Source organism: Elaeis guineensis, chromosome 9 (genome assembly GCF_000442705.2).
Source record: "Elaeis guineensis isolate ETL-2024a chromosome 9, EG11, whole genome shotgun sequence".
NCBI classification, from domain to species: Eukaryota; Viridiplantae; Streptophyta; class Magnoliopsida; order Arecales; family Arecaceae; genus Elaeis; species Elaeis guineensis.
The window spans coordinates 24,047,489-24,059,331 of NC_026001.2; the positions used below are offsets into that span (position 1 = coordinate 24,047,489).

General features: G+C 39.9%; 1 protein-coding gene across 1 annotated transcript; it reads right to left on the bottom strand.

The window, feature by feature from the left end:
* Positions 1 to 714: 714 nt before the first annotated feature.
* Positions 715 to 2,086, bottom strand: LOC105031947 (leucine-rich repeat receptor-like serine/threonine/tyrosine-protein kinase SOBIR1). The gene has a single exon (XM_010906247.3). It carries the CDS (start codon positions 1,880 to 1,882, stop codon positions 746 to 748), a length of 1,137 nt encoding a protein of 378 aa, XP_010904549.1. The 5' UTR covers positions 1,883 to 2,086; the 3' UTR covers positions 715 to 745.
* Positions 2,087 to 11,843: the final 9,757 nt, after the last annotated feature.

Here is an 11,843-nt window from a genome sequence, read left to right on the forward strand (position 1 = left end):
TGTGGCTTCAACAGTCTCAGTCTACTGAAATGAGAGATGTTGAAGAGTTGATAGACCTATCTCAACCGTGTTGAATAGTTCAAAATAGGAGGCGAAGAAAACTTTTAAGAACATTTTTGTTTTGTAAAAGTTGGAACAATCATTCTAAATAATCAATGGCCAATGTGAGTCTTCTCAGATCTGATCATGATGTTCAGGCTACACGAAGCAGGGCAAGTCTTCAACTATTCTATTGCACCTAAAGTAGTTGCATGTTCAGATTGTACCTTTTGCGTCAAAGAATGATTGGTCTTTTTACATGATGTCTACCATTGGATCGCATGAGGCACAGATCGCAAGCCACTCCGAACTCCTTCATTCGTCCACCTGCATAGATCTCAAAACAACCATCGTGCGATTAAATGGTGGATTCGTACGCGAAAGGGGAATCCTTCTTTCATGCGAAAGACTCCATGAGCTGCGGGGTTTCGGGGACCTCTGATACATATTTTGGACTATTTAGGATGGAAGTTGGGTCATTATAGATAACATGGATCACGAGTTAGAAGTGCAGTTATCATGTGCTGCGAATTTGAAAAGCTCTTAAACCGAGAGATCGGGGTCATCCATTAATCCACCAAGTACTATGGTGCATGATCCGCGTTATTTCACATTCCATTGTTACTCATAATTAAACATGTTACATGGCTGAAGACAATGCAATCATTGGCTACTCTATGGGGCAGTAAAAACGTTTGCTAATCTATTAATGCTTTATCTGAGATAGCATACATCGAACATCTTTACTACTAGGCCTCTCACTGGGATCATCATATGTACAAAAACAAGCAATCTTCAACACGAGCAACATCTGCTCCTCAAACCCACACCCCACCAAATTCGGATCAATAGCCATCTTTGGATCGTCCGATTGTAACACGCTCGTCACCCATCCAACAATGCACATTTCATCAGTCATCTGAAAGAATTCATCGTTCGGAAATTTTCCAGTAACCAGGACTGCCAGAATCACTCCAAAACTATATATGTCACACTTAGCGGTGCATGATAATGTCTGGCAGTACTCTGGTGCAATATAGCCCACTGTTCCGGCAATGTTATTCGAACTCACCGATCCGCTGATAAAATCTGGCACCACCTTTGCCAGCCCGAAATCGGTGATCCGGGCGTTTAGTCCATCGTCGAGCAAGATATTTGCTGGCTTCAAATCTCTGTGTATAATTCTTGGCCGGTGCACATCGTGGAGATACTCGAGGCCAGCGGCGATTCCGAGAGCGATTCGATAGCGAGTCGGCCAGTCCAGCTCGAGATCTCCGCGCTTTAACACGTCATGCAGAGAGCCATGGTGCATGAATTCATAGACAAGGTAGTGGCAATCAGGTTGTGGCACGTATGCCAACAGGCGGAGGAGATTTGGGTGGCGCATCTGGCCGACGGTGAAGATTTCCGACCGTATTTGCTTCATCTGGAAGTGGAGGAGCCTGTTTTGTACTTCGCTGAGGTTGGTGGCGTCGAGGGGTGGTTGGAGGACCTTTTTGACAGCGATGGGGATTTTCTGGCCGGAAAAAAGGAGCTCAGCCTTGTAGACCTCGCCACAGCCGCCACGGCCGATGACCTGGAGAGGGGAGGGGAAGTCATTGCGTCGGAGCTTGTCGATGAAGGAGAGGTTGGATCTGAGCATGGGGCTGAAGATAGTGGGGGTGTTTTTTTTGGTAAGAAAGACAGGGGGGTTGTTGGCAAGTTCTTCGTTGCTTTTGATTTGACAGCAGTGGCCGATGGCGAGTCTCCAGATGATGAAGATGAAGGTGCCTAAGGCAGAGCAGATGGAGAATGAGATGGCAGCGCTGATCCATAGACGATGATCAGAAAGCAATTCGGCCATGGAGGGATGTGTTGTTGGCGCTGGGTCCTAGTTATTTTATCAGAAGTGCAAGTAACAAAATCTTTGTTGAGATTGTAGGAAGTACGAGGAATGCTATGTTTGATGGTTCTGGTGCAATGAGATGAGTTGATTAGAGGGAGGAAGAGGAGAAAAGAGGATGGAAAGAGAGAGAGAGGGTTGATAGGTCAAGTTGAGGGGGCTGAATTTTTCTGTGGTTTGGGGTTTGTCATGCAAGAAGATTCAAGGTAGTTTAATTTGCAGAGAATAGGCCAAAGGTGAGGGGGACTTTATTTTTCTGTGGTTTAGAGGTTGCCATGTAAACCAGCGAGGGTTTATATGGAATGCAGCGAATGAGAAACCAACGAGGGTTTTCTTACCGTGAAGTGTTGTGGAAACCAGTGCTCCAAATTCCCAAGGGTTGGTGTGAAATGCAGGCCTTAGATGACTTTATCCATCTGCCACCTGTGCCACGCAAGTAACAGTACTGGTCTCTGGATTGGGAAATGGTGAATCCAGGCACGAGAAAATAACGTGGGACAAAAATAAATGTTTCGTTTAATAAGGCGGAGTAATCTGATTACATTTTGTTTTATTCCACATCATCTCCTCAAAAGTCCACCAAGACAAGTTTGTTTGATAAACTATGCCCAGATAATCTTCGTAGATAATTGATGGTTTAAGACGACAAGCGCATGAGAAGAGAATGATGCCAATCCTTTAAAACACAGAGATACTATGCATGCACTCGGCTTGGTACCACAAATGAAATCGGAATCAAAATGGATTGAAATGGGAATCAATTTTTAAGAACTTTCTGGCGACACAGGCTTTACGGGTTGGGGCTGTAAGATAGCTCACAAATGGAGGTATACGCTTCCGGAAAGTTTCCTTGAGAACTTCTTAACTATGCAAGCTTTGTAGACTATGAAGGTTCATAGGTTGGGATTATAGGATAGCTCATTCAACAGATGGAGGTGCTGCTTCCTTGAGGTCGTTAAATGGCTCATCCAAACTGTTTGCTAGAGAGTGTCTTTAATTATTAGCAATTGTCTCGGGACGCATCTGATCTCTTGCTCACTTGAGAGCTAAGTACTTGACCTAAAACATAAGACAATGTCACATGAAAAGAAAAGAGTTTCATTGATGTGTCGTATTTATAAAATGTGTTGATACATTTTATTGATAATACGATTGAAAATTGAATGAGTACCACAACTCCACAAAAAATCTCCAATGACCTCTTGCCAAGTGGCCTTCAGTCCAAGGTCCATGGGTCAATGTTTGACCAATGTCCTAAAACGAAAATAGCTGGTGACAGGAATTAGCAGGTATTGTCTTAAATTCATCTCATGAATTAAGACAAGACTTTTCTGAACTGGATTGGCTCCAGTCAGACTGAGAGAAACCTTCTCAAGGTTCTCTGGATGAGTAAAATCATATTTGGCTCAGTCGAGATAGAAAAGATTACACGAGGAGAAAGTTAGGCTCAATCGTGTGCTAGTACGATTTTCTTGAACCTAATTGGATCTAATCTAAATCAATCGAATTGGGCTAACTCAATTGATGACATCCAGATCTGAACTCTTGTTTATGTAACCCAGTTAAGTTCATTTCCGTATGGTAATGAGACATGTCGTGATCTCATCATCGACATCATCAAAACTCCTTTCGATGGACCAGAACTCTTTTGATTCAGACAATTAGAATGATCGATCATCAAGATCATTCTAATTGCTCCCAAAATCCACCAGTAACACCTAGCATTATATGGTGGCAACCCATCAGAAATAAAGACGAACCTCTCGGTGCAGCTATCTGTGTGATTGAGTTCTTCTATCATGAGTCTCGACTGAATTAGGGTTAAGGTGAACTCGTCAAACCCAATATCAGTCATATGAATCAATCGATCGATCTAAGTCCGATGTGAAATCTTAATAAAAATTCTTTTCCATTATTTCATTCTGCCATGGCTATGGGCTTAAGGATTCGATCTTTTGATCATCATAGGACTACTCTTCTCATCTATCGAGGTTGATAGATCCCATCTTGGTGTAATCTGGTTCCTACAATGAATATGTTACAGCCAACATACACCTCAGGATTCTGAATGGTTAGGAGATCGAGTTATGGTGTAGTCAAACTATAACACACTCAAGGTGAACTGTCGATATACCTCAGGTCAAAGAACTAGACACACAGTTGCAGCATCGAGCTAGTCATCGACGAGAAGGTAGACTTTCTTATGACTGCTCGAGGTGGTCACGCTCAGTATTCTCGTTCTCAACGAATACCTGTACTCTCGCTCTAGTGTCTCCACACCGTAGACTCAAGACACATCTATCCTAAGGAAGCAATCGTACACCAATTTTTCGGATCGATCACCATCCTCGTGATGATCCTATGGTCAGGAGCTGTTTATGAGTTAGTTATGTAAATTCATGCCTTAAATTTTCAACTCTTAAAAATATGAATTAACATTCCTACTAACTCAAAGGATGTATCACAGACATAATGTACACAATGTGATAGTAGAATAACCTTTTTATTCATTTATAGTCAAAATTATAAATTTGCCCTTACATTTGTATAGGAATGTGTCAGTCAATCTGGCATCTAGGGCACACATCTAACAAACTCCCACTTGACATAATACCAATTGGCTACATATCTAAGTCCCATCTTCTCAAGGTGGGCTTCGATCTTCTGCTGGCCTAATGGCTTTGTCAGTGGGTCTGCTACATTGTCTGTGGAGTCGACTCTCTTAACCTTGATATAACTTTTTTTGAAGTAATCACGGATCAGATGAAATCGCCGCTCGATATGCTTGGACTTTTGATGGGACCTTGGTTCCTTAGCTAGGGCTATGGCACCATTATTGTCGCAGTAAAGAAAGATGGCATCCGATGACATCACTCCAAGCTCTGCGGCAAACTTCTTGTACCAGAATGCCTCCTACGCATCTTCTGATGCAGCAATATACTCTACCTCCATGGTGGAATCAGCAATCACCGTCTGCTTGAAACTCTTCTAGCTAACTGCACCATCATTGCAAATGAACAGACTCTCAGATGTCGACTTTCGAACATCTATATCAGACATAAAGTCTGAGTCTGTAAATCCCTGAACTTGGAGTTCTCCATTCCCAAAGACTAGAAAATATCCTTAGTCCTTCTCAAGTACTTAAGGATACATTTCACAGAAGTCCAGTGCTCTTCACCTGGATTCGACTGATATCTGCTTGTGAGATTCACAGCATAGGCTATATCAGGTCGTGTACATAGCATGGCATACATGAGGCTCCCTATTGCAGAAGCATAAGGGATCTTGCTCATGTGTTTAATCTCCTCAGGTGTGCTAGGACACATCTTCTTGGAGAGATGAATACCATGTCTAAAAGGTACTAAACTTCTTTTGGAGTTTTTCATGCTAAACCTTTTTAGCACCTCTACTATGTACATCTTCTGTGAAAGTCCCAGCATCCTATTTGGTCTAGCTCTATAAACCTTAATACCCAATATAAAGGATGCCTCTCCTAGATCTTTCATAGAAAACTCTTTAGACAACCATATTTTGACTGAGGTCAACATGAAAATATCATTCCCAATTAGGAGGATATCATCTACGTACAGTACGAGGAAGATAACTGCGCTCTCACTGACCTTCTTAAACACACATGGTTCCTCCTCGTTCTTGATGAAATTAAACATTTTGATCACATCATTGAAACGAGTATTCTAGCTCCGAGATGCTTGCTTAAGTCCATAAATGGACCTTTGCAGCTTGCAGATCTTGTGATCATCATCACTAGATGTGAAACCAAGCGGTTGTTCCATATAGATATCTTTCTCAAGATATCCATTTAAGAACATCATTTTCATCCATCTACCATATTTCATAATCGAAATAGGCTGCAACAGCAAGTAATGTACGGATAGATTTTAGCATGGCTACGGGCGAAAGGTATCCTGATAGTCAATGCCTTCGCACTGACTATAATCTTTCGCTACGAGCCTAGCCTTGAATGTCTCCACATTTTCATCTGCACCTATCTTTCTCTTGAAGATCTATTTACACCTAATAGGTACAATACCTTCAGATGGATCTACCAAAGTCCAGACTTGGTTTGAGTGCATCGAGTCAATTTCTGATCTCATTGCCTCTAACCATTTCTCGGAGTCGATATCTGATATCGCCTCGTCATAGGTCTTGGGGTCATCACCATGAGCCCCATTTCCCGTGAGGAATATTTTCTCTACTTTCTCTTGTATGGTACCTAAGTACCTTTCAGGAGGACAAGAAACCCTAGTCGATCTATGAGGTGGAAGAGGTTGTGTTAGGACAGGTTCTAATTGATTGGGTTCCTTAGGTTCTTTAGCTCGTTGCTCTTGGGAGACATTCTCCTTGAGCTTAATTATTCTTCCGATGCCACCATCTTGAATAAACTATTTTTCAAAAAAATAGCATGTCGATTCACAATCACATTGTGATCTTCCAGAACATAGAAATAGTATCCTAATGACTCTTTAGGATATCCTATGAACGAGCTCTAAAAGACCTAAACTCTAACTTGTCCACCTATGTCTCTTGATATGAGCCGGACAACCCCAAATTTAAGATGACTCAGACTTGGCTTCTTACCATGCCATATCTCATACGGTGTGGTAGGAACGGTTTTAGAGAAAATCTATTAATACATATATTGCTGTCATGAGATAATATCTCCAAAGAAACTCAGGGAGATCCGTGAAGCTCATCATGGAACGACCATATCTAATAGGGTCTGATTCCTCCATTCTGAAACCCTGTTGAGTTGTGGCATTCCAGGTGGAGTCTATTGAGGACTATGCCATTGTCCTTAAGATAGTCTAGGAACTTCGACTAAGGTATTCACCTCCTCGATCTGATCGAAGAACTTAATGGGCTTTCCTGTTTGTTTTTCTACCTCATGTCTGAATTCTTTAAACTTTTCAAAGCTTCAGACTTGTGTTTCATTAGAAACAGATACCGTACCTAGACAATTATCGGTGAAGGTAATAAGTAGACATAGTTGTCTCTAGCGAACATCAAATGGGCCGCAACATCTGTATGTACTAAGGGCAAGTAGGTCTGTGGCCCTTTCTCCATGTCCTGTAAAAGGGAGCTTGTCATTTTGCCTTGAAGGAATGATTCACAAACTGGATGTGACTCGAAAGTTAACGGACTAATAGTCCGAATTTTTAATTTGTTAACCCTGTCTTCCGCTATATGACCTAGCCTTAGGTGCCACAGATATCTATCATTTAGACTATCTCTAGCCTTTTAATTCCTATGGCATTCACATCTTACTCATATTAAATAAGATACATCAATATGTAGCTGATAGAGACCATTAATAAAAAAACATTTGCAACTTTATTATTTTCATAAAATATATTACAGTTGTTCTTATGAAAGCTAATCACATAGCCTTCTTGTGCTAAACATGAAACAGAAATCAAATTCCTGCTTGCTGCAGCACATAATAACAATCTTAAGAACTAAATTTAATCCTAACGGTAATCAGAGGATAGGTTCTCACGGTCATAGCAGTAACTTTTACTCTGTTCTCATGCGTAGGATCATATCCCCATCCCTCAGCCTCCTGCTCTCCTCAAGACCCTACATAGAAGTGCACAAATGAGCACTAGAACCAGAGTCAAGTACCCAACTGGATGTAGAGGAAATCGTAAGATTAGATTCTATAACGAGCATTCCTCTAGAAGGACCATCCTTCTTGTTCTTCAGGGTGGCCAGATATTGAGGACAGTTTCGCTTTCAATGACCGTCTGAATTACATGAAAATATTTTTTCTTTTCAGCAGTCTTCTTCTTCGGTTCCGTCTTCTTCTTTTCCCATCCACCTTCTGCTTCTTCGCAGACTTCTTTTTAACTGCAAAAGACTTTTCTTAGGAAGAAGTCGCTCCACAGTAAAGACTGAGCCTTTTGAACCTTCAAAGAAAGCTCAGCCGTAATCAATATGTTCATTAACTTAGCTAAGGTACACTGCATCTTATGCGTATGGAAGTTCATGATGAACTGACCATATGTATCGGACATGGACTGAAGGATCACATCAATCTGAAAATCCTCATCTAAGATGATATCGAGCTTCTCAAGCTCCTCAAGATCCTTGATCATTGTCAAACAATGATCTTGGATGACTGCCCATCATGCATTTTAGCCTTAAAAAGTCTTTGCAGACTTGATACTTGGCTGCACAATTTTGTTCACCAAACAACTCTTATAGGTGAGCCAACATTTGGCAGGTAGTCATAATATTTCATGCTAGGCTGCAAGTCACCAGATATGGCACCCAACATGTAGTACCTGACTTTGTTATCGTCATCCATCCACTTTTTCAGAGATGCTCTATGTTCAGCAGTCGGACGTGCTGGTATGGCAGGTGGGTCCTGATCCAAGATATGAGTCAGTTTCTCGAAATCCAGAATAATTCTGTAGTTCCTCAACCAATCCTTGAAATTGGATCCAGTCAATCTGTGGGTGTCTAGTATTTTGGTCAGGGGGTTGGATGCAGATATGTTTCCTGTAGAGAGTCAAAGTTTTAGTTAGATTTTATAATCAAACTTAACCAATTTATTTAAAAATTTTATTTTGAAACAAATTAGGCTTTCACTATTTTCTCAGATCCCTATACTCCCTAGGTAGATATGTGAAAATCTTCATGATCAGTGATTTCTAGTGGGTGGTGCGGTCTCACCGATTGGCTCACCACCTCACCTAACAGTTATTGGTGATGGGTCAACCGATGAGTGGATAACTCTTGTCTAATGATTCTCTAATCATGGTGCACCCAAAACTTGATCTCTAATTCATGAAGCTCACCGTGCTAGGAATATTGCTCCAATCCTTAGTTAAGTCAGGCCCACCATTTGCACGAACTAAATTTCTGATTGAGTCTCTCACCATATCCAAATATTGAGATCCTCTAATCCGTAGCATCCAATGCCTAATGGACATGGTTGCATCTTTCCGGTGCAACTGAGTCACTGTATCCAGCTGAGAACAATCAACCCGGGAAGGACCCGCACATCCACAATGATGGAAGATCTTAAACTTAATATTTTCTTACGGAGATTTAATTTAGGTCTCATTAAACTTGACTTGACATAGTCATAACAATTATGACTAATCTAGTGGCATGGGTTAGCTCAAATTGTTAGTCACCTCAAATCAGAACTAGATCGACACATATGGCCAGGTAAGTGAGATCAATGGAAGGAATATTCCATTAACTCGACAAGAATGCATTTGAGTCGAGTAGTTCTCAATTAAAAACCAATCGATCGTATCTGCCCAACTTACCTTAGACACCAAATTATCGAACCAGAACCAATTGGGTTAGCCTACAATCCAGGCTCTAACCACTGAGCCAAATTAGGTCTTAACTTGATCGAGTCACATATAAATGTGATTCAACCTTAACCTAGACTTAATCCTATTAGGCTGGTCAATTATTTGCTTTCATGATCTCACCTAACCAACTTTTGATTCGATTTGATCAACCGCTAGACCTAATTGAGCTATTCAAGCCCAAACCCAATTTTATGAAAATGATTTAGATATGAAATTCTCAATTTTAACCTAATTTAATTTCATAAGCTTAATTCATTAATTAAGTTTTGGGTTCATAAACAAAATATATAAAATAAATCCTAGGGTTTCAGGATCTAGAGTTTTACAGAAAAGTAAGTTTAATTTTTGATTAAGGATGAACACGCAGCACCCCTACACGCCATAAGAACACCCCATTGAATAGGAGGAGAGGGTCTTAAACCCTACTTTGTTCTTATGACCGGACGGCCATGAGGAACATCTTAATCAGAAATATTGATTTAACTACAAAACTAGATAGATCTAAGTTACATATCACATATATAATTTCATATCTAACTTATACATGCTTTGCATACATCTCATGTATTAAACTCTGATCTAATTAGCATGCTTTTAGATCTGATACATCACATGTAACATCTGAAAAATAATATTTAAATTGAACTATTCAATATAAAATCTATTTTAGACAAGTTACTAGAATAATTCTACAACTAGTCTAGACATGCAACAGATCGATCTTATGAATTAATTAAATTTTATTTTCTATTTTTTAATCTGAATATAATATTTATAATATCAAAAAATTATAGAATAAATTAGATCTAATTTATATTTTAATCATATTAAAATATAAGACTTCAAGACTATTCATAGTTTAAACTATTCCTAGTCTAGTCATACATCTCATACATGTTAGATCTACTTAGATTTAATTTTAAATTTTTTGATTTTAGATCCAATCACATCTGATGTGATATCTAAAATTTATTAATATTAGATAAATAAAAATAAAAATTAGATCTAAATTAGATCTGAAATAGAGCCATGAACCTAGCTCTGATACCAGTTGAAGGAAAAAACTGCTTTTTTCCTGTAGGATCTTCTAGATCTAATGAGATCCGGGGTGGAATATTTTTTTAAAAATTATTCTATGATATTTTAGATCTAAGATCTATTAGATCTGATTCTTATTATCTAATATTTAATCTAAAATTAAATCTAAAATTTAAGGATTAGAGAAATACCTCTAGGATAACTAGATTATCCTGTAGATGATCGCAGCAATGCCCGAGGTTTAAAAATAGCCACACAGTTGCCTGGCCTCTACCAATATCCACTCAAGTAGGATCTAGATCATCTTCTCCTTACAAATCTTTTCTCCAAAAATCAGATCTGGATTTGATTTGAAAGTTTTTCAAAAGAACTTCTAAAGCTGGAGCAACAGCTTCTCAACAAATCCCTGCAGCCTTCTGATCAGGGAGCCACCACGCCTTGGACAAGCACCAGATGGATGCCCAACTCCTTGGACGTGAAGAGGGGAGAGAGAGGAGCAGAGGGAGTATAGAGAGGTGGAGGGGAATCTCATTTTTGCTGGGTATTGAGAAGAATCTCTAAACCCTAGGCACAGACAGGGTTTAAATAGACCCTACTGTGCCATGCAGTGCCACATCATTCGACCAATCAAAAAATTCTAATTAATTCTGAAAAAATTTTGATTGGTGGAGTGATATCATCTAATCCTATCAGATAAGAACCCCACCAAACTCTCTTACTGTTGGTGCCAACACTGGATAAGCACAGTGAGATTGGCGCCCCACAGTCCAAGTTGATCAAAGGATCAGAGTCCTCATCTCATGGGACTCTATCCTTATCCACTTGGGGTGCATGCCCAATCTGAATATGGCACCCACTTTGAGGCCCAATTTAGCAGGTGGACACTACACAAAAATTCTCCAATGACCTCTTGCCAAGTGGCCATCAGTTCAAGATCCATAAGTCAACGTTTGATCGATGTCCTAAAATGGAAATGGAAGGTGACAGGAATTGGCAGGTGCTTGTCTTAAATTCATCTCATGAATTAAGAAAAGATTTTTTTGAGCTGGACTAGCTCCAGTCAGACTGAGAGAAATCTTCTCAAGGTTCTCTAAATGAGTCAAATGACATTTGGCTCAGTCGAGATGAAAAAGATTGCACAAGGAAAAAGTTAGGCTCAATCGAGTGCTAGCATAATTTTTTTGAACCTAATTGGATCTAATCCAAATCAATCAAACTGGACTAGTTCAATTGATGACATCCAGACCCTAACTCTTATTTGTGTGACCCAGTTAGGTTCATTTTCGTATGGTAATGAGATATGTCGTGATCTCATCATCGACATCATCGAAACTCCTTTCGATGGACCAGAACTCTTCTGATTCAGACAATTAGAATGATCGATCATCAAGATCATTCTAATTGCTCTCAAAATTCACCAGTGACACCTAGTAGTATATGATGACAACCCATCAGAAATGAAGATGAACCTCTCGGTGCAGCTACCTGTGTGATTGAGTTCTTCTATCATGAGTCCTGACTGAATTAGGGTT

What these genes read in the sequence shown, in the direction of transcription:
- LOC105031947 (XM_010906247.3), bottom strand. Translation starts at nt 1,882, where the DNA reads ATGGCCGAATTGCTTTCTGATCATCGTCTATGGATCAGCGCTGCCATC.